The sequence below is a fragment of the Entelurus aequoreus genome, linkage group LG21 (genome assembly GCF_033978785.1).
Source record: "Entelurus aequoreus isolate RoL-2023_Sb linkage group LG21, RoL_Eaeq_v1.1, whole genome shotgun sequence".
NCBI classification, from domain to species: Eukaryota; Metazoa; Chordata; class Actinopteri; order Syngnathiformes; family Syngnathidae; genus Entelurus; species Entelurus aequoreus.
The window spans coordinates 1,096,757-1,120,031 of NC_084751.1; the positions used below are offsets into that span (position 1 = coordinate 1,096,757).

A 23,275-nucleotide genomic window follows, 5' to 3' on the forward strand; every position below is an offset into this window, starting at 1 on the left:
GACAACAAAAACAGGTCCCCTAAAGCAGTGGTCCCCAACCTTTTTGTAGCTGCGGACCGGTCAACGCTTGAAAATTTGTCCCACGGACCCGGGGGGAGGGGGGTGTTATTGTATTTTTTTTTTTTTTGTCATAAAGAAATACAATCATCTGTGCTTACGGACTGTATCCCTGCAGAATGTATCGATCTATATTGATATACAATATACATATTGTGTTGTTTATGTTGATTTAATACAAAAAATTAAAAAAAAAAAAAATTGTCTTCTTGTGCGGTCCACGGACCGGTATGAGGGCGCGGCCCGGTGGTTGGGGACCACTGCCCTAAAGGGAAACCTTTTAAAATGATAGTCAGATCCATTCTGAAGATGCCTAAGTGATTTGTAAGCTTTGGCCCATAAAACATGTTTATTGGTTAGTTTCAGTGTGAGACATTTGCACAGCAGTGCAAATGCAGTGCATTTATGTGGTTTATGCAGTGGTCCCCAACCTTTTTGTACTTGCGGACCGGTCAACGCTTGAAAATTTGTCCCACGGACCGGAAGGGGGAGGGGGCAGTAGTAAAAAAAAAATATATATATATATATATTTTTTGTCATAAAGAAATACAATCATGTGTGCTTACGGACTGTATCCCTGCAGACTGTAATGATTTATTTTGATATATAATGTATATATTGTGTTTTTTATGTTGATTTAATAAATTAAAAAAATAAAAATAAAAAATTTAAAAAAAATTTTTTAATTTCTTGTGCGGCCGCGGCCCGGTACCAATCGGTCCACGGACCGGTACCGGTCCTTTATTGATCCCACAACAGGGAAATTTGGGTTACTTTGTTTACGTGTTTCAAATATTGCTAAAAGAGAAAATTTATTTTCTTGAAAAGTGAAACATTTGTTATCCTGGCATTAATAGTACTGTGATTCTGTATGGTATCCATGCTTACTTAAAACTAATATATTTTTCCAAAAACAAAATCTGGTTTAGTGTTCCTTAGGATGACATTTTCATACAGCATGATTATAAAACATTATTACCTTAAAGCAGACCTGGGCAAATTAAGGCCCGGGGGCCACATGCGGCCCGTTAAGCTTTTCAATCTGGCCCGCCGGACATTCCCAAATAATTTTTTTAGATCTTTAAGATGAAAACTGTAGCTGCCATTATGATGTTTTCAAATGACCGTAAGTCTTGAACTATACAAAGTATTTCAATGGTTGGACTCTGCGCTTATGGATGGTATACTAGTTACTATGGTAATATAATTAGTTACTATGGTAATATAATTAGTTACTATGGTAATCTACGTCACAGCAGCTCAGACGAGGCACCAAGCAGTGTGGGCGGGAAGCGTTTCCACAGGCGTGGAAGGAAATTTTCACAACAAAGTTCTAAAGCTTAGTGATATATCAGATTGTAGGTGGGTTTATTTTGTACCCTTCACGTTCATATTTCACTGTTTGTTGCATTTTTGTTGCGTTTCAGTTGATTGTAAAATATGTCGATCGAAAAAGGGTGTGACATTCATATTTTGTCAATATTCAATGATTTATCCTTCATAGAAATATGTAAAATTCCATTACGTTTTTTTTAATGCGGTCTGTCATAACGTTTTTAGCATTCAATCAGACATTATTGTGAGGTTTTGTATTAGTGTTCCTAAAAATAGATATACCGGCCCCCAGACACATTTTTTTCTCTGAATGTGGCCCCCGAGTCAAAATAATTGCCAGGGCCTGCCTTAAAGTATGATTCACATTCAGAATTTTCCATCCTTCTATATATGGTAGTTGGAGTTGCAGACAACTTCATTACTGCTAAATAGCAGTTTTCAGTAATGTCACAGAAGATGCAGGATTTGCTTTAACATTTAAGTGGTGAAACTTCCTATAAGAGGACAGCTGTAGTGCTGTATTCTGACCATCATGTGATATTTCATTTGAACTTTTTTTTTTTTTTTTAAATGGTCCTCAGTAGTCACGTACAAATTTGTGTGAATTATGCAAAATTATTTAAATTTGGTCCCCATGAACCATATTAACTCTTTTTCCCCAGGGTCCCCAGTAAGAATGATCAGCACATTACTTCATCAATCCAGACATTTAAAGACGTGTATGAGCTAACTGGGCTGAATGTGTTTTTACCAAAAAATGTTATGCCTCCACAACCTGTAGAAAGGGTGGTCCCCACAAGTGATGATCAAAAACTTGGTCCCCATTCCAAATGATAACCAGTTTGTGTGTGTGTGTGTGTGTGTGTGCGTGTGTGTGTGTGTGTGTGTGCGCGAGACATACCTAGCGGGAAGCTGATCTGGTCACACATACCAAGCAGCTGCCCAAAGTAGACTTTATTCTCAGTGGGTGACAGGCCCATCTCGTTCATCCTGAGAAAGAACACATGTTCGTTAAAAGAGGTTCTTACATAACGAGGTCCCAGCTCAGGGGGCCCGGAGGGTGGAACTGCAGAAATATCCTCGATGACCCATCTGAAGAATTTGTGTAGGGCCAGTGTTTCTCATTTATTTTCTCTCAGGACCACTACGAAAATTGTACCAGGACCGTCTAAAGAGAATTAGTATTAAGAAGCGGATTAAAGATATTTAGTGGCTACAGTGCACATATGGCTTTACTCTTAACTTTGGCTCCACGTTCCGATTAGGATCTGGTCTTGGTTTTTACTGCAGCAACAGTAAAATAAAAACCTCCCACAGAGATAAGCTAGCAGAATGGCATAAAAACACACTGGTCTTTCCTACAGTGAATGTAAAGGCTGCTGTACAGTATGTAGGTATTTTTATTCTGGTTATTGTCACTTCTTTTCCTTTCTGCAGACTTATTCATTTTGCTCTCAAAAAACAACAAGAAGCATTATTGTTTGTGCTATGGCGCCATCCTTTGGACAAGTTTTGTCTTCTAGTCCTCAGTTTTTCCAACCAATGTGCCGCGGCACACGTGAGATACAGTCTGGTGTGCCGTGGAACATGATCTAATTTCACCTATTTGGGTTAAAAATATTTTTTGCAAACCAGTAATTATAGTCTGCAAATGATGTGTTGTTGTTGAGTGTCGGTGCTGTCTAGAGCTCGGCAGAGTAACCGTGTAATACTCTTCCATATCAGTAGGCGGCAGCCGGTAGCTAATTGCTTTGTAGATGTCGGAAACAGCGAGAGGCAGGGTGCAGGTAAAAAGGTATCTAATGCTTAAACCAAAAATAAACAAAAGTTGTGTGCCCCTAAGAAAAGGCATTGAAGCTTAGGGAAGGCTATGCAGAACAAAACTAAAACTTAACTGGCTACAAAGTAAACAAAAACAGAATGCTGGACGACAGCAAAGACTTACTGTGGAGCAAAGACGGCGTCCACAAAGTACATCCGAACATGACATGACAATCAACAATGTCCCCACAAAGAAGGATAAAAACAACTGAAATATTCTTGATTGCTAAAACAAAGTAGATGCGGGAAATATCGCTCAAAGGAAGATACAGGAAAATACCAAAAAAAGAGAAAAAGCCACCAAAATAGGAGCGCAAGGACAAGAACTAAAACACTACACACAAGAAAACAGCAAAAAACTCCAAATAAGTCAAGGCGTGATGTGACAGGTGGTGACAGTACACCTACTTTGAGACAAGAGCTGTGTTGATGCATGCTTGGTTATGCTTTAAAGTCATATCCAACAATTGCGACGACTTTTTACTGTCAACTGAGTTTCGTTTTTTAATGATTTCTGCTGGTGGTGTGCCTCCGGATTTTTTTCAACGCAAAAAATGTGCCTTGGCTCGAAAAAGGTTGAAAAACACTGTCCTAGTCGTCCATAGTGAAGTGAAGTGAATTATATTAATGTAGCGCTTTTCTCTAGTGACTCAAAGCGCTTTTACATAGTGAAACCCAATATCTAAGTTACATTTAAACCAGTGTGGGTGGTACTGGGAGCAGGTGGGTAAAGTGACTTGCCCAAGGACACAACGGCAGTGACTAGGATGGCGGAAGCGGGGATCGAACCTGGAACCCTCAAGTTGCTGGCACGGCCACTCTACCAACCAAGCTATACCGCCCCACCGTCCATAGCGTTCCTACTCGTATGGATTCTTCATTGATCACTCAAGCAACGTTTGCAAGGTTTACAACGTAACTAAAACTATTTATACTTACTAAACCGCCCCCATGTGTGATGTCTGTAGGAATGTTTTCATGCATATTTCTACGTGCTATCGTAATGTAATCAAGCAAGCGTCCTTGGCATTAGCTAATATGCTAACATGTTTATCAGTGTCTGTGTTAGTATTATTAACTTACAATGGGATTATTTTGTATTGTTTCAGTTTTAAAAATTCTTCGGTAAATTCACCAAATTGTCGCCGTGGAGTTATTGAGTCAGTTTAGCTGTTTGAAGAGCTAGCTTCCGCAGCTACCGGGTCCATGACGATGACTTCTGTTTTGTTGGATCAGCCGGTTTACTGCCGTGTTACAGGCATCGTTTGGAAACAATTAAGGTATGTAAATAAACATTAACTAATGCGTGGCTAATAAATGGAAAATATTTTTTCCTTCTAAAATTTACTGAATGTGGCTCATGTACCAGTGCGCTCCATAGTCCACAAAATACGGTTCTTACTACTTATACTGGGTAGAACAGGCAGCCTGTTCATTAAATTAAGCTGTGCTGCCACCTAGCTGCAGGTGTGTGCATTGTTCTAACATGAATAGTAGAGTGCAGCCACAAACAATAAAAATCCCCCAAGTCGCTCCCCACCCGCACCTCAGGGGGTTGCGACTTACTATTTGAGAAAAAACTTACTTACTGGGGTTGTGAATCTTACAACAACTCACGATTCCATTTCGATTCGATTCAGAATCAATTCCCGATTCAACACACGATTCTCGTTTCACACCAAATCCCACCATATGTGAATTATTTGTGATGTGAATTATATTTATATAGCGCTTTTCTCTAGTGACTCAAAGCGCTTTACATAGTGAAACCCAATATCTAAGTTACATTTAAACCAGTGTGGGTGGCACTGGGAGCAGGTGGGTAAAGTGTCTTGCCCAAGGACACAACGGCAGTGACTAGGATAGCAGAAGCTGGGATCGAACCTGGAACCCTCAAGTTGCTGGCACGGCCACTCTACCAACCGAGCTATACCGCCCCATACCATTTGGTATAAAAAACATGATAAACCCTTGCAGTTTACAAATGTCCCGCTTCTGATGTATACGCGTGGCGAGTAAGTGCGGAGATAGCCTAAAAATATATATTTTTAAAATTTAGCCTAAACATTTTTTTTTTTTTAAATTTTGCCTAAAAAAGATATTTTCATAAATTTTGCCTAAAAAATATATTTCAAAAAATGTATTCTTGAAATGTTTTTTAATTATTTTTTTAAAATTAGTAATCAGAATAAAAGAGTTCCCCCTGCTCCTTTAGTACACACCACAAACTTCAGAATTTATGTTCACAAAAAAAAAAATTTCAAATAAAAACAAAACATAAATACATTTTTAAAAAAAAACATTTTTTGCGATTTTTGAAAATGATAAATCCATTTAAAATCGTAATAAATAAGAACCGTGATTTTGATATGAGTAAAACATTTTTCAGCAACCCCATTACTTACATTTTTAAGGTGAATTTCACCGTGTCCTCGTTATGAGTGGCAACCATGATGTTTGCTCTACGGCTGTGGTCGATGTCCTCCAGCAAGTACTCCAAACACCTGGAACCAACAGCACCCACAGGGTGAGGACAAGTCTCAGCGTCGACGAGCGTCAGCGTCCGCCTCGACTCACTTGTGGTACATCCTGTTGGTGGCCTCGTAGTCGGGGTTTATCGGGTCCTCGTAGCCGATCTCCTCGGCTCGGGCCCTTTCCTGGTACATGTAGGCGCCGCGGACCAGCTTGGCGCCAAAGTACCAGCCCTCCCTGCGCGACAACTCCACGTCCACTGTCACGTTCTCGTAGGCTTCCTGAAATATTTATTCAAATATTGTAAAAAAACATCTGTTCATCCACATCCCTATTTGGAGACACCCTGTCATGGAATAACATGAACGTACACTACCGTTCAAAAGTTTGGGGTCACATTGAAATGTCCTTATTTTTGAAGGAAAAGCACTGTACTTTTCAATGAAGATAACTTTAAACTAGTCTTAACTTTAAAGTAATACACTCTATACATTGCTAATGTGGTAAATGACTATTCTAGCTGCAAATGTCTGGTTTTTGGTGCAATATCTACATAGGTGTATAGAGGCCCATTTCCAGCGACTATCACTCCAGTGTTCTAATGGTACAATGTGTTTGCTCATTGGCTCAGAAGGCTAATTGATGATTAGAAAACCCTTGTGCAATCATGTTCACACATCTGAAAACAGTTTAGCTCGTTACAGAAGCTACAAAACTGACCTTCCTTTGAGCAGATTGAGTTTCTGGAGCATCACATTTGTGGGGTCAATTAAACGCTCAAAATGGCCAGAAAAAGATAGCCAGTGTGTGGCTAAGTCAAACACAGCGTGCTCACCTTCAGGTAGCATTGGTACGTGTTGAATATGATTGGTTTCTCTCTGTTGAACTTCCTCTGCATTTCCAGCGTCAGGCGACTAATAGCTGGCTGGAAGTACGTCTGCTCGGCGTCCACCATGAGCCGCACGCCGTTTTCCACGGCGTACTGGGACACACACACACAGCATAAAAATAAAATCCCAGTGGAAACTCTTTTTGTAAAGCAGGCTTGGGCAATTATTTTGACTTAGTTGGCCAAATTTAGAGGAAAAAAATGTGTCTGGAGGCCGGTACATCTATTTTTAGGAACACTAATACAAAACCTCACAATAATGTATGATTAAATGCTAAAAACGTTATGACAGACCGCCTTAAAAAACGGAATGGAATTAAAAAAATTTTTACTGAATGAGACACCCAGAATGTACATGACAATAAAGAATGTGGGTGTGGGGGGAGGTGTAGTCAGCGCTGCCTGATGGAGGAAAAGTCACCGCCGCTGTCCATGGTACTGAGGACGAGCACCAGCGGGCTGCCGGCGAGACACAGCTGGCAGGTGATTAGATTTCACAGGTGGTACGTGCTAATCTAATCATCTGTTGTCTTTAACAGTAAGCGGCCGGGAGCAGAGCAAGAGAGAGGATTGGGAGTGACTGCAATGTCACGACATGCTGAAAAACATTTTGGAAAGATCTTGTTAAAAACATTAAAACTTTGTTAAACCTGCACGCTTGGCTCTTGTGCCGTGTCTACAGTGGAGCTGCGAGGAAGCGACTTCCACAGTGGGATTAACAATATTAACTTTGAAGGATAAAACACTGAATATTGACAACATATGAATTGACATTTTTTACAATCAAGCGAAACGCAACAAAAATGCAACAAACAGCAAAATATGAACGCAAAGGGTAAATAAACTCACCTACAATCTGATATATCTGATATATCACTAAGCTTTAGAACTTTGTTGTAAAAATCCCCTTCCTCGTCTGTCCCTGACGCCCGCATTTCAGGCTGACACTCTGGAAACACTCTGTGGAAACGCTCCCCACCCACACTGCTTGGTGCCTCGTCTGAGCTGCTGTGACTTAGATTACCGTAGTAACTAATTAGATTACCATAGTAACTAGTATATCATGCAAAAGCGCATATTCCAACCATTGAAATACTCTGTATAGTTCAAGACTTACGACCATTTGAAAACATCACTGCACATCATAATGGAAGCTACACTTTCCACCTTAAAGATCTAAAAAAAATGATTTGGGCCAGATTGAAAAGCTTAATGGGCCGCATGCGGCCCCCAGGTCTTAATTTGCCCAGGTCTGCTGTAAAGGATTATTGATGCTCACATTAGCAAGAACGTCCACTCTTTGCAGCATTCGCTTCATTTGTCGTTCCTCCTCAGCTGTAAACATGTTCAGAAAAGGTTCCAGCTGGCCCGTCTGCAACACACACACACACACACACACATTTGCATTTATAACGGAACCACAAATAGAGCTACACAATAAAACCATTGTTCACTTACCTCAAGGTTTGGCACCATAAGAAGGTTGGAGATTTTTGTTGTATCATTGATTAAACTGTTCCAATCCAGCATATCTATGGTCCTGGGAATAAAAAGATGCGAGCAGAAGGTTATTCATGACGACTAGTCACATTTCTGCACATTTCTCCTAAAAACAGCAGGACACTGGCATGTAGAGGATCTTTGACAAGCATTTTTCTACATTTGGTCCTTAAAAACAACAGGGCGCTCCTGTCTTACTGAGGATCTTTGACCAGCGTTTGTTTTTCATTAGTTCCTTAAAACAGCATAGTGCTTCTGTCATCGGACAACCCTTGACGAGCATTTTTGGAGTAGATCCTCAAAAACAGCAGAGTTATACTGTCGTATAGGGAGGGGATCTTCATCTCTGTGTTTTTCAGTAGGTCCTCAAAAGCATGAAAGCACACTGCAACGCACCTCTGTCATTAAAAGTCGAAAAAAAAATTGCAGGTCCTTGAAAATGAATTGCTTCTGTCCTAAGGAACTTCTTTGACTACCTTTATGGCGTAAATCCTACAAAAACACACACACACACAATTGTCCTGTCATATACTGTAGATCAGTGTTTTTCAACCACTAATGTGCTGTGAGATATCGTCTGGTGTGCCGTGGGAAATTATGCAACTTCACCTAATTGGTCCAAAAATTCTTTTTTGCAAATCAATAATTATAATCTGCAAATAATGTGCCGTTACTTAGTGTCTTTGCTGTGTAGAGCTCGGAAGGGTAACCGTGTAATACTCCATGTCAGTAGGTGGCAGCAGGTAGTTAATTGCTTTGTAAAAGTCGGAATGTGTCGGGTGAGACGAGGATGGTTTGTTGTCATCCCAATATGCAGACCACAGCGGGAGGCAGCGTGCAGGTAAAAAAGGTATGTAATGCTTAAACCAAAAATGAACAAAAGGAAAAGGAAAAGGCAATGAAGCATAGGGATGGCTACGGAAAACAAAAGTAAAACTGTACTGGCTCCCAAGTAAACAGAAACAGAATGCTGGACGACAGCAAAAACTTACGGCGTCCACAAAGTACATCCGTACATGACATGACAATCAACAATGTCTACACAAAGAAGGATAGCAACAACTTAAATAGCCTTGCTTGCTAACACAAAGCAGGTGCAGGGAATAGCGCTCAAAGGAAGACATGAAACTGCTACAGGAAAACACAGACAAAACAGGAAGGGCCACCAAAATAACAGCGCAAGACAAAAACTAAAGCACTACACAGGAAAACACCAACGAACTCAAAATAAGGCACGACGACCTGGCGGTGGTGTGCCTCCAGAATTTTTTAATGAAAAAAACCTGCCTTGCCTCAAAAAAGGTTGAAAAACACTGCTGTAGGTGATGATATTCGTTTCATGTTTTTGCAGTAGGTTCTGAAAAAAACAGGGCGCTCCTGTCAAGGAGAGGATCTTTGACCAGCAGTTTTGCAATAGGTCCCTAAAAAAACAGCAGGGCGCTACTGTCCAATAGAAGATCTTTGACTCGAATGTTTGCTTGAAAAAGAGCACAGCGCTCCTTTTGACTAATGTTTTTGCAGTTGGTTGGTAAAAACAGCAGTGTGCTCCTGTCGTTTAAAACAGTGGTTCTCAAACTTGACTCTCCAAGTACCGCCATAATGACCAACATTAAAATACAGACGCGTAGTAGGCCTAAGAATCCATTAAAAACAAGGCAGAGGTTTGATTCAACAAGTCTATTTAATATGTTGGCCACTGTAACATTACACACAGTTTGAACACTTAAATTTTACTTAAATCTTACTTAAATCAAGTAATTATTTGGCGTACCACTAGATGGAGCCTGCTTACCGCTGGTGGTGCACGTACCGCAGTTTGAGAATTCCTGGTTTAAAAGATCTTTGACTTCTGTACTTTGCATCACGTCTTTAGAAATCCAGTGTTTCCTCTTACCCCGACAGACCCAGCTTCTCTCCAGTGAACCAGTTTTCAATGTCTTCCTTGGCAGCAACACCCAGCTTGGTCAAACTTTCCTACAAGCAAATATTAGCATCAATAAAAAAAATTGTTTTTAAACGCACAGTTTCCCTTTCTAATTATGATGTCCATTTATTTTATTTCCCACTTCTTCATTTTTTTTTGCAATTATAATTCCTCATCATACTAATTTATTATCATACATACACTACCGTTCAAAAGTTTGGGGTCACCCAAACAATTTTGTGGAATAGCCTTCATTTCTAAGAACAAGAATAGACTGTCGAGTTTCAGATGAAAGTTCTCTTTTTCTGGCCATTTTGAGTGTTTAATTGACCCCACAAATGTGATGCTCCAGAAACTCAATCTGCTCAAAGGAAGGTCAGTTTTGTAGCTTCTGTAACGAGCTAAACTGTTTTCAGATGTGTGAACATGATTGCACAAGGGTTTTCTAATCATCAATTAGCCTTCTGAGCCAATGAGCAAACACATTGTACCATTAGAACACTGGAGTGATAGTTGCTGGAAATGGGCCTCTATACACCTATGTAGATATTGCACCAAAAACCAGACATTTGCAGCTAGAATAGTCATTTACCACATTAGCAATGTATAGAGTGTATTTCTTTAAAGTTAAAGGCCTACTGAAACCCACTACTACCGACCACGCAGTCTGATAGTTTATATATCAATGATGAAATCTTAACATTATAACACATGCCAATACGGCCGGGTTAACTTATAAAGTGACATTTTAAATTTGCCGCTAAACTTCCGGTTCGAAACGCCTCTGAGGATGACGTATGCGCGTGACGTAGACCGGCGAACACGGGTATGCCTTCCACATTGAAGCCAATACGAAAAAGCTCTGTTTTCATTTCATAATTCCACAGTATTCTGGACATCTGTGTTCGTGAATCTGTTTCAATCATGTTCATTGCATTATGAAGAAGGAAGCTGAGCAAGCAAAGAAGAAAGTTGTCGGTGCGAAATGGACGTATTTTTCGAACGTAGTCAGCCACAACAGTACACAGCCGGCGCTTCTTTGTTTACATTCCCGAAAGATGCAGTCAAGATGGAAGAACTCGGATAACAGAGACTCTAACCAGGAGGACATTTGACTTGGATACACAGACGCCTGTAGAGAACTGGGACAACACAGACTCTTACCAGGATTACTTTGATTTGGATGACAAAGACGCAGACGTGCTACTGTGAGTATGCAGCTTTGGCTTTTTTTTGCGTATGTACGTAACTTTTTTAAAATATATAAGCTTTATGAACCTTGGGTTAGGTGAACGGTCTTTTGGGCTGAGTGATTGTGTGTGTTGATCATGTGTTTGAATTGTATTGGCGTGTTCTATGGAGCTAGGAGCTAGCAGAGGAGCTAGGAGCTAGCATAACACGTACCGTACCGTACGTGCGCGTCACGTACGTAACTTTTTAAAAATATATAAGCTTTATGAACCTTGGGTTAGGTGAACGGTCTTTTGGGCTGAGTGATTGTGTGTGTTGATCAGGTGTTTGAATTGTATTGGCGTGTTCTATGGAGCTAGGAGCTAGCAGAGGAGCTAAGAGCTAGCATAACAAACACGCATTGTGTTATTATGCAGGATTAATTTGTGGCATATTAAATATAAGCCTGGTTGTGTTGTGGCTAATAGAGTATATATATGTCTTGTGTTTATTTACTGTTGTAGTCATTCCCAGCTGAATATCAGGTACCGTGAGTATGCAGCCTTGGCTGCAAAACATTCGATAATTTGACCGTATGTGCGCGTCACGTACGTAACTTTTTAAAAATATATAAGCTTCATGAACCTTGGGTTAGGTAAACGGTCTTTTGGGCTGAGTGATTGTGTGTGTTGATCAGGTGTTTGAATTGTATTGGCGTGTTCTATGGAGCTAGGAGCTAGCAGAGGAGCTAGGAGCTAGCATAACAAACACGCAGGTGTTTTTATGCAGGATTAATTTGTGGCATATTAAATATAAGCCTGGTTGTGTTGTGGCTAATAGAGTATATATATGTCTTGTGTTTATTTACTGTTGTAGTCATTCCCAGCTGAATATCAGGTCACCCCCGGCTCTCACAGCATCTTCCCTATCTGAATAGCTTCAACTCCCCACTAGTCCTTCACTTGCACTTTACTCATCCACAAATCTTTCATCCTCGCTCAAATTAATGGGGAAATTGTCGCTTTCTCGGTCCGAATCTCTCTCACTTCATGCGGCCATCATTGTAAACAATAGGGAACTTTGCGTATATGTTCAACTGACTACGTCACGCTACTTCCGGTAGGTGCAATCCTTTTTTTTATCAGATACCAAAAGTTGCAATCTTTATCGTCGTTGTTCTATACTAAATCCTTTCAGCAAAAATATGGCAATATCGCGAAATGATCAAGTATGACACATAGAATAGATCTGCTATCCCCGTTTAAATAAAAAAAATTCATTTCAGTAGGCCTTTAAGACTAGTTTAAAGTTATCTTCATTGAAAAGTACAGTGCTTTTCCTTAAAAAATAAGGACATTTCAATGTGACCCCAAACTTTTGAACGGTAGTGTACATACACATTTTGGTTTATTTTTGTACTTAGACTTAGACTTCCTTTTTTTATTGTCATTCAAATTTGAACTTTACAGTACAGATATGAACGAAATGTTGTTGCATTAGCTCAATGTAATGCAGGATAAAAAATCAATAAGGTGCAGATATAAATAAATAGATTAATGTACAGATAAATATATTGCACTTTTGCATATGCATCCACGTTTACAGATGTACGTTATATTGTCTTTTATATTCCAGCGAGTTAATCCATTTTTGGGGAGAATTGAGGGGATTATTATGATGCGTTCAAGAGTCTTACGGCCTGAGGGAAGAAGCTGTTACAGAACCTGGAGGTTCTGCTACGGAGGCTACGGAACCTCTTTCTAGAGTCCAGCAGTGAAAACAGTCCTTGGTGGGGGTGGGAGGAGTCCCTGCAGATTTTCTGAGCCCTGGTCAGGCAGCGGCTTTTTGCGATAATTCATGTCAGTCATAAATTTGCACCTGTTGTTTGCATTTCCATAGTGTACAACTCTCCACTTCCTACCTCCTCTGAGGAGACACTGTGATCACCACGTGTGTGAATTGCCTTGTTTGGCAGGCTAATTCAACTTAACTTAACATTCTCCCACACACACCTTGAGTTGTTCCGGCTCCAGTTTTTGCTCCAACGTCGTCATTTCCGACTTGCCCTGCTGTGCTGCCAGGAACTTAAAGAACTGCTTCCATTTGACCAAGACCTCGGAAAACTGGAGCTGAGCAAACAAACGGGACATTTGTTCAACATTCTATCCAATTTTATCCCCACTACAGTTATTCCAAGTGTCAGTGTTTGAAGACCACACAACAAACGTAAAGTTAAGTACAATCATAAAAGTTGGCACCAGGTCCTTTAATCTACTGTAGCGAGATAACTTTAGCAATAAATAGCAAATGATTGACTTCCGGAACGAGATAAAGAGTCATTACCAGACGAGATAGTCCTAATGCTACCAAAATACTAATCAACTAAACGCTGTTGAACTTTTACGGATAATATTGGGGACATTTTGTTCCACTCACAAGGAATTGTGGGCGTCCCAAGGCTGTCATTTTGATGGCCGAAAAGCCATCTGCAGAGGCGCCGCCTGAAATGAGACAATGTTGTGATTATGTATGTCAGTTAGCATCTAAAAGTGTGTTACTGTTATGCATATAAGGAGTCTTGTTACCTGAGGCTTTGATGCAGTTGATGAAGGTTTCCAACTGGTTGTCACATTTGACCTCGTCTGCGTAGAAGTATGTGCGGGCGCTGATGACGCCACCGCGCCTGTCCCCGAACTGCCGATGGGCCTTGTACTTCTTCTCACGGTGTTCAGCATCTGGAGGTTTTGGGTGGGGAACAAAGCCGTCATCAGCTATGTTTTCACTCTAGGGAAAGGTTGTGATTAAATATTATACTGAAGAGAAAAGTATACCGTAATTTCCGGACTATAAGCCGCACCAGCTAAATTTAGGGGAAAATACAGATTGCTCCATATATAAGCCGCACCCGACTATAAGCCGCAGGGTTTTGATGTGTAATTACCGTAGTATATAGGGGTTCCTGCTACCACGGAGGGGATTGTTGGGACAGAGATGACTGTTTGGGAACGCAAAGCGTCCCATTTATTAACAATAAATCTTTCAATCATTCAATCAAACTTTCACATCTTTGACATGGCGAACAACATTCGTGCAGAGTACAAATAATTCAACGGTGCAAAGTAATACAAAGTGCTCGCCTGTACGTTATCAAAATAACCAGCCTACCGGTATATGAAAAGTCAGTCTTTAATCATTGTGTCGTCGTCTTCCTCCTGCGTACTAAAACCACCGAAATCCTCTTCGTCGGTGTCGGAGAAGAACAGGCCGTAAATAAGCCGCACCCTTGTATAAGCCGCAGGGACCAGAACGAGGGGAAAAAGTAGCGGCTTATAGTCCGGAAATTACGGTATATTAATTTTCAATGGGAGACAGGTCTGGACTACAGGCAGGCCGGTCTAGTACCCGCACTCTTTTACTATGAAGCCACACTGTTGTAACACGTGGCTTGGCATTGTCTTGCTGAAATAAGCAGGGGCGTCCATGATAACGTTGCTTGGATGGCAACATATGTTGCTCCAAAACCTGTATGTACCTTTCAGCATTAATGGTGCATTCACAGATGTGTAAGTTACCCATGCCTTGGGCACTAATACACCCCCATACCATCACAGATGCTGGCTTTTGAACTTTGCGCCTATAACAGTCCGGAGGGTTCTTTTCCTCTTTGTTCCGGAGGACGCGACGTCCACAGTTTCCAAAAAAAATTTGAAACGTGGACTCGTCAGACCACAGAATTTTTCCACTTTGCATCAGTCCATCTTAGATGAGCTCGGGCCCAGCGAAGTCGGCGGAGTTTCTGGGTGTTGTTGATAAATGGCTTTGGCTTTGCATAGTAGAGTTTTAACTTGCACTTACAGATGTAGCAACCAACTGTAGTTACTGACAGTGATTTTCTGAAGTGTTCCTGAGCCCATGTGGTGATATCCTTTACACAATTTTTAAATGTTAATATCACTCACCATAAATGAATTAAAACATTTACAGTTAATACACGTGATCGGTATCGCCTGATATCACTCATGGAATCGGTGTCATAAAACCATGATCGGAACATCCCAACAAAATACCCTTTGGAGGGTTATTAGAAAGTCTATATTGCTGCATCTAACATGAACCCGACCAGGTTTAAACCGGTTTATTGCAGACGCCCCTGCGTCTAAATATAGCCATTCCTGGTAGAGCATATTATGTTTGCATGGACATACCATAACCTTTACCCCAAACGCGGCTCACGTTGCACCGGAGCAGACAAACAGAATGTTCCATACAGTTTGGAGACACGTTGTCACGGCGTAACACTAAAGAGTGTGTCTAAACGCTTGACTCTGTTTGAAAGCAGGAAGTCAGCTAACACTCACCTGGACTTTCTTTTTCTGCCTGAGACAGACATGAACTGAAAAAGAACAAGAAAAAAAGAGTTGCATGAGTTGCACAATATGAGAGTGATGTGATTCCATTTTGCATCATTTTATGATACATTAACTGATTACAAAGGTTCCCATTTTGGATTTTTTGTTCAAACAACAACAATGGAGTTAAATTCTAATCCTATTTCCTCTATTAGGGCCATTGCATAACTTGCAGGGATCCAGCACATTTCTGTAAAAGGCAAGGCAACAGGACTGCCAAGTACCGCCCCTCAACCGGCTGGGTAGCCAATCAGAGGAGATGGGTCTGTCCCCACCAGCCAATCGTACACAAGCATTTTTTTGTGCTGCTTCCAAGTAAGTGGTGTGCCTATTTGATCATGATGCAGGTTAGACAAGGTACTTAGTGTGATAATAACCGGTAGGAGGAAATTGTGGGCTTATTGGGAGCATTAGAAGCGGGATTATGTGTAAAACACACACCTGATAAGGCCACAGTTAGGTAAGTCATAAAATGGGAAAATGTTTTCGAATGGCCACAGTTAGGTAAATCATAAAAGGTGAAAATGTTTTCGAATTAGGTACACCTGTTCAATCCAACACCACAGAAAACCATGTATTGTTTAATCCTTATTTGGTAATAACTCAACAATATTACTTATAGGGAAGCTATAGACCACAGGTGTTAAACTCAAGGCCCGGGGGCCAGATCTGGCCCGCGACATCATTTTATCTGGCCCGCAAACACCAGGAAATGATATGTGTCAATAAAGTACTCAATATTTTCTCACTAAAAGTACAAGTTTTTTAATTTGACAGGAAAAATATATGTACTGCCTGAAATTGCATTCCTTTTAAACTTTACTAGTATCCATTATTGCAATAAATATTACAGTATATTATCATACTTTCCAAAAATGTTTTGTCTAAATAAAAATACTGTACTTAAAAATCTGCTTGACTTATTATTTCAAAAAAAATTATCAATCAAATTGTAGACTGTAAAATTGACAATAGATTTTACGGTTAAATTCCGCCGACTGAGTTTTGTACCGTAAAATCTACTTTGGTACTGTTTTTTTCCCATTTAAAGTAAGACATTAAAACATTAAAAAACTAACAAAACAAAAAAATTAAAACAACAAGATTTTACGGTAAAAAAACAAACTGGCAGGTCTGTTGTTTGAATTTTACCGCTAAAAACAGTGGTATTGTTTCTCCATTCCATTCCATTAATTAAATTTTTTTATATGCTGTAAAAAACCCACTCCTTTTACTGTAAAATTCTGGTGACTGAGCTGCCAGTTTTTTTAAGTAAAATTTTAATTTTTTTTTTGCAACTTATGTAAAAAAATATATTGCCAATGTATTATATATTCATATATATACATGCATATTCATAAGGGCAACCATTATTGCGATGTGGCCCTCAATGAAAACTAGTTTGACACCTGTGCCCTAAAGCATGTCTTTGGATCACATAGTTCCTTTTGAGGCTTCTTTTTCACTGAGTTGTATTTTTTTATTTTTTAGCAAATTGTATTAATTACATAACACATCCCGCCTAACTTGTGCCCAAACAGGACAACTTTACTGTTTGGTTTAAATCCCCGGCTTCTTCCAGATTTAATACGAAGCAACTCACTCCATCTCCTTCTTTTCCGCCTCCTCTTTGGTCAAGTCCTCTTCCACGCTGTAATCCAGCACGGCGCCCACGCCAAAGGCCTGGTTCTTCTGGATGAGGGGTTTGATGGCGTTGTGGTCTTCCCCGGCCACAAACTGTCCGTAGAAGGTCATCTTCATCAGCTTCTCGAACAACCGCTGACCCAGCAGCTTCTTGCTCAGCTCCATTAACTGTCAACAGTAAAAAATGTACATCATTATGTTACTACTTCAACTTAGCTCTCTGCTTCTTCCTACTCCTTTTCGAACATGTTGAAAAGAGAAACTGGAAATTGTGATGTATCATGTTGCATGTTCGAAATAAACTCAAACTCAAACTTTTCTCAAAAGATTTGAAAAATTGAAACACCAACCATTTCAACTCTTTCAGACCATTCAAGTTTTTTATCTTTTTCAAAAAAAATCCCGCTTTCCTAACCACTGTACCACCGTACTACTTCAACAATTATAAAAAAATTCCAGGATTTCAGTTCAACGTCAGCATTTGAGCATTCATACGCAATCAATCAATCAATCAATCAATCAATCAATCAATCAATCAATCAATGTTTACTTATATAGCCCTAAATCACAAGTGTCTCAAAGGGCTGCACAAGCCACAACGACATCCTCGGCTCAGATCCCACATCAGGGCAAGGAAAAACTCAACCCAATGGGACAATGAGAAACCTTGGAGGGGACCGCAGATGTGGGGACCGGTGCAATGGACGTCGAGTGGATCTAGCATAATATTGTGAGAGTCTGGTTTGAATGTAACTGGTTTGAATGTAACTTAGATATTGGGTTTCACTATGTAAAGCGCTTTGAGTCACTAGAGAAAAAGCGCTATATAAATATAATTCACTTCACTTCACTTCACTTCACATAGTGGATCCAACATAATAGTGTGAGAGTCCAGTCCATAGTGGATCTAACATAATAGTGTGAGAGTCCAGTCCATAGTGGATCTAACATAATAGTGTGAGAGTCCAGTCCATAGTGGATCCAACATAATAGTGTGAGAGTCCAGTCCATAGTGGATCCAACATAATAGTGTGAGAGTCCAGTCCATAGTGGATCTAACATAATAGTGTGAGTCCAGTCCATAGTGGATCCAACATAATAGTGTGAGAGTCCAGTCCATAGTGGATCTAACATAATAGTGTGAGAGTCCAGTCCATAGTGGATCCAACATAATAGTGTGAGAGTCCAGTCCATAGTGGATCCAACATAATAGTGTGAGAGTCCAGTTCATAGTGGATCCAACATAATAGTGTGAGAGTCCAGTTCATAGTGGATCCAACATAATAGTGTGAGAGTCCAGTCCATAGTGGATCCAACATAATAGTGTGAGAGTCCAGTCCATAGTGGATCTAACATAATAGTGTGAAAGTCCAGTCCATAGTGGATCCAACATAATAGTGTGGGAGTCCAGTCCATAGTGGATCCAACATAATAGTGTGAGAGTCCAGTCCATAGTGGGGCCAGCAGGAGACCAATCCCTTCAGGAATTTCCTCATCTAGTTATCGTTGTTGTAATTTGTCTAATTAATTAATTCCTAAGTTAGTATTATTGTATTTTAATTAGCTAACTAACTAAACTTTGTTCATAATTGAAGTACATTTTGAGACGTGTTATGATTTTAAATACACAACTTTTCAAATTGCAGCTCACACATTTACAGTTTTTTCCAATAGCTTACACACTAAATGTTAAATGTTCACACAGTTAGCAAAGTCTACACACAGTAAACAAAACCACTGTGCAGATTTGCCTAATTTCAGGCATAGACTCTGCTTCACAGTTTTGCGAAGTATTACACACAATGCTTTACACACACCCTCCCATATTGCACACATAAGGATTGTGATACACACATCTTCACATCTTGCACACAGATAAGGATTGTGATACACCCATTTTCACACACACTAGGATTGTGATACACACATCTTTATCTCCAGATTTTTTTTCAAACCTTTTTATTCATCTCAGATTTGAATTTGTACTGCATGTCATTGTTGACTACTGTGATATGTTACTTTACCTGAATGTGGTAAGAATAAATATTTGCAGTTTGCAGCATCATTGTTGAGCAGTTCTTGAAAAGATTACAGGATATTTTTACTTTCTCTTTAGGTCCTTACGTATAGGCCCACTTCAAAGTAAACAATGACGATTGCTATGGATTTGCCAATATATTTTGTCAAGTTACAGTAATCATTCATCACATAAGCTAAAAAAGTCAAGCAAAATGCCCCAAACATGTGATTTCTTATAGAAAAATAGTTTTTTTTTTACAAATGTGTTTTGTATTCATCACTCTTCTGGGTAACTCACTCCAATAGTGTCTTATCATTTAAAGTCTGTGTGAGTGAGATGACACTAAAACTGCATTTTTACAGTTGCTTGCTTTATTTTGATGAATGGGCATATGTTTTGACCGAAGTGTGTCATTTTGCAAATACTCTAGGAATCAAGAAAATTGAATGTGGTGTTTTGGAAAAGTGTGTAAATCATTTTTAAAAAAGACACACAGGTAGTAAAATTGTGTGTAAGTAAAAGGAAAAATGCATTTTTACAAATGCTTGCTTTATTTTGATGAATGGCCATATGTTTTGACCGAAGTGTGTCATTTTGCAAAAAAAACTAAGAATTAAGAAAATTGAATGTGGTGTTTGGAAAAGTGTGTAAATCCTTTTGAGAAAAGACACGCAGTTAGTAAAATTGTGTGTAAGCAAATGGAAAAAAATAGAAAACTGCATTTTTACAAATGCTTGCTTTATTTTGATGAATGGCCATATGTTTTGACCAAAGTGTGTCATTTTGCAAATAATCTACGAATTAAGAAAATTGAATGTGGTGTTTGGAAAAGTGTATAAATCATTTTGAGAAAAAGACACACAATTAGTAAAATTGTGTGTAAGCAAATAGAAAACTGCATTTTTACAAATGCTTGCTTTATTTTGATGAATGGGCTGAAGTTTTGACTTAAGTGTGTCATTGTGCAAAACATCTAGGAATTAAGAAAATTTAATGTGGTGTTTGGGAAAAGTGTGTAAATCCTTATGAAAAAAGACGCACAGTTAGTAAAATTGTGTGTAAGCAAATGGAAAACTGCTTTTTTTTTTTTTTTTTACAAATGCTTGCTTTATTTTGATGAATGGGCATATGTTTTGACTAGAGATGTCCGATAATATCGGACTGCCGATATTGTCGGCCGATAAATGCTTTTAAATGTCATATCGGAAATTATCGGTATTGGTTTAAACATCATCGGTATCTGTTTCAAAAAGTAAAATGTATGACTTTTTAAAACGCCGGACGTAGGGAGAAGTACAGAGTGCCAATAAACCTTAAAGGCACTGCCTTTGCGTGCCGGCCCAGTCACATAATATCTACGGCTTTTCACACACAAGTGAATGCAAGCATACTTGGTCAACGGCCATACAGGTCACACTGAGGGTGACCGTATAAACAACTTTAACACTGTTGCAAATATGCGCCACACTGTGAACCCACACCAAACAAGAATGACAAACACATTTCGGGAGAACATCCGCACCGTAACACAACATAAACACAACATAAACACAACAGAACAAATACCCAGAACCCCTTGCAGCACCAACTCTTCCGGGACGCTACAATATAGACCCCCCCCCCCCCCCGCTTCAACCTCGCCCACCTCAACCTCCTCATGCATGTCCCAAATTCCAAGCTGCTGTTTTGAGGCATGTTATAAATGATAAATGGGTTATACTTGTATAGCGCTTTTCTACCTTCAAGGTACTCAAAGCGCTTTGACAGTATTTCCACATTCACCCATTCACACACACATTCACACACTGATGGTGGGAGCTGCCATGCAAGGCGCTAACCAGCACCCATCAGGAGCAAGGGTGAAGTGTCTTGCCCAAGGACACAACGGACGTGACTAGGATGGTAGAACATACTTGCCAACCTTGAGACCTCCGATATCTAGACCTCCACCCCAGATCCCACCTCACTCCTACCCACTTCTCTAAAGTGGGCTGGCTCAAGGTGGAGGACAGAGTTAAACAACTTGCACTGAGCCTAGTCTATAAAATCCGCTACACCTCCCTGATACCGAAGTACATGTCAAACTACTTCCTTAACGTAAATGACCGCCATAACCACAACACCAGGGGGTGCTCCACTAACCACGTTAAACCCAGATTCCGAACTAACAAAGGTCTTAACTCATTCTCTTTCTATGCCACATCAATGTGGAATGCGCTCCCAACAGGTATAAAAGAAAGGGCATCTCTATCCTCCTTCAAAACCGCTATAAAAGTTCACCTCCAGGCAGCTACAACCCTAAACTAACACCCTCCCCGGATTGCTAATAATCAAATGTAAACAATCAAATGCAGATTCTTTTTCTTATGCCTTCTGATCTCTCTCTCTCTCTCTCTCTCTCTCTCTCTCTCTCTCTCTCTCTCTCTCTCTCTCTATGTCCACTACTTGATGTCCATATCCCCCCCCCCACCCCACCCCCCCTCCACACTCCTGATTGTAAATAATGTAAATAATTCAATGTGATTATCTTGTGTGATGACTGTATTATGATGATAGTATATATGATAGTATATATCTGTATCATGAATCAATTTAAGTGGACCCCGACTTAAACAAGTTGAAAAACTTATTCGGGTGTTACCATTTAGTGGTCAATTGTACGGAATATGTACTTCACTGTGCAACCTACTAATAAAAGTCTCAATCAATCAATCAATCAATCAAGGCGTGTTTGGGGCGGGGGCGTGGTTGGGGCGTGGCTAAGGGCGTGGTTAAGAGGAGAGTATATTTACAGCTAGAATTCACCAAATCAAGTATATCATACATATATATATATATATATATATATATATATATATATATATATATATATATATATATATATATATATATATATATATATATATATATATATATATATATATGAAATACTTGACTTTCAGTGAATTCTAGCTATATATATATATTTTTATATATTTTTATTTTTATTTTACTTTATTATACAGAGATATAAAGAAATACTTGAATTTCAGTGTTCTGCAGGCTATCCAGTAGATGGCAGTATTGTCCTGTTTAAGAGTGTCACAACATTGCTGTTTACGGCAGACGAACTGCTTTACGGTAGACTAAACGTGACTGCTGCTGTTGTGTGTTGTTACCGCGCTGGGAGGACGTTAATGAAACTGCCTAACAATAAACCCACATAAGAAACCAAGAACTCTCTCTCCTTGTTGTGCACTCTACTCTCTAAAAGCCATATATGTTATAACGTGATTGGGCAGGCAAGTTGTTTATATTGTGGGAAAGCGGACGTGAGAACAGGCAGTCCCCACTCAGTCTCAGGTCTGCATTGAGCTGGAGGGGGCGTGGCCTCCAGCTCCGGCTGAATACCGGGAGTTTGTCGGGAGAAAATCTCTGCCGGAAGGTTGTCGGGAGAGGCGCTGAATACCGGGATTCTCCCGCTAAAAACGGGAGGGTTGGCAAGTATGTGGTAGAAGGTGGGGATTGAACCCCAGTAAACAGCATGATTCCGATTACTGGCACGGCCACTCTACCAACTTCACCACGCCGTCCCTTGTTAAAAAAAAATTATGCACTTTGTGACTTCAATAATAAATATGGCAGTTTTTTCCATAACTTGAGTTGATTTATTTTGGAAAACCTTGTTACATTGTTTAATGCACCCAGCGGGGCATCACAACAAAATTAGGCAAAATAATGTGTTAATTCTACGACTGTATAAATCGGTATCGGTTGATATCGGAATCTGTAATTAGGAGTTGGACAATATCGGAAATCGGGAAAAAAAAGCCATTATTGGTCATCTCTAATTTTTACAAATGCTTGCTTTATTTTGATGAATGGGCATCTGTTTTGACCGAATTGTGTCATTTTGCAAAAAATCTAGGAATCAAGATAATTGAATGTGGTGTTTGGAAAAGTGTGTAAATCCTTATGAAGAAAAGACACGCAGTTAGTAAAATTGTGTGTAAGCAAATTGAAAAAACTAAGTATATTTGCACTAAGTATCGCGA

At 39.7% G+C, this 23,275-nt stretch overlaps 1 protein-coding gene across 1 annotated transcript in view; it reads right to left on the reverse strand.

Moving 5' to 3' along the window:
- prodha (proline dehydrogenase (oxidase) 1a) overlaps nt 1–23,275 on the reverse strand; it is a 32,804-nt gene that overhangs the window by 8,862 nt on the left and 667 nt on the right. Inside the window, exons 2-13 of the mRNA XM_062032143.1 lie at nt 17,181–17,389; nt 15,527–15,561; nt 13,754–13,903; nt 13,605–13,669; nt 13,181–13,297; nt 9,969–10,048; nt 8,033–8,114; nt 7,854–7,946; nt 6,521–6,667; nt 5,791–5,966; nt 5,619–5,717; nt 2,294–2,382 (exon numbers count right to left, since the gene is read on the reverse strand). Coding sequence (XP_061888127.1) covers nt 2,294–2,382; nt 5,619–5,717; nt 5,791–5,966; nt 6,521–6,667; nt 7,854–7,946; nt 8,033–8,114; nt 9,969–10,048; nt 13,181–13,297; nt 13,605–13,669; nt 13,754–13,903; nt 15,527–15,561; nt 17,181–17,389 — 1,342 coding nt within the window. The remainder of the gene's footprint in view (nt 1–2,293; nt 2,383–5,618; nt 5,718–5,790; nt 5,967–6,520; nt 6,668–7,853; nt 7,947–8,032; nt 8,115–9,968; nt 10,049–13,180; nt 13,298–13,604; nt 13,670–13,753; nt 13,904–15,526; nt 15,562–17,180; nt 17,390–23,275) is intronic.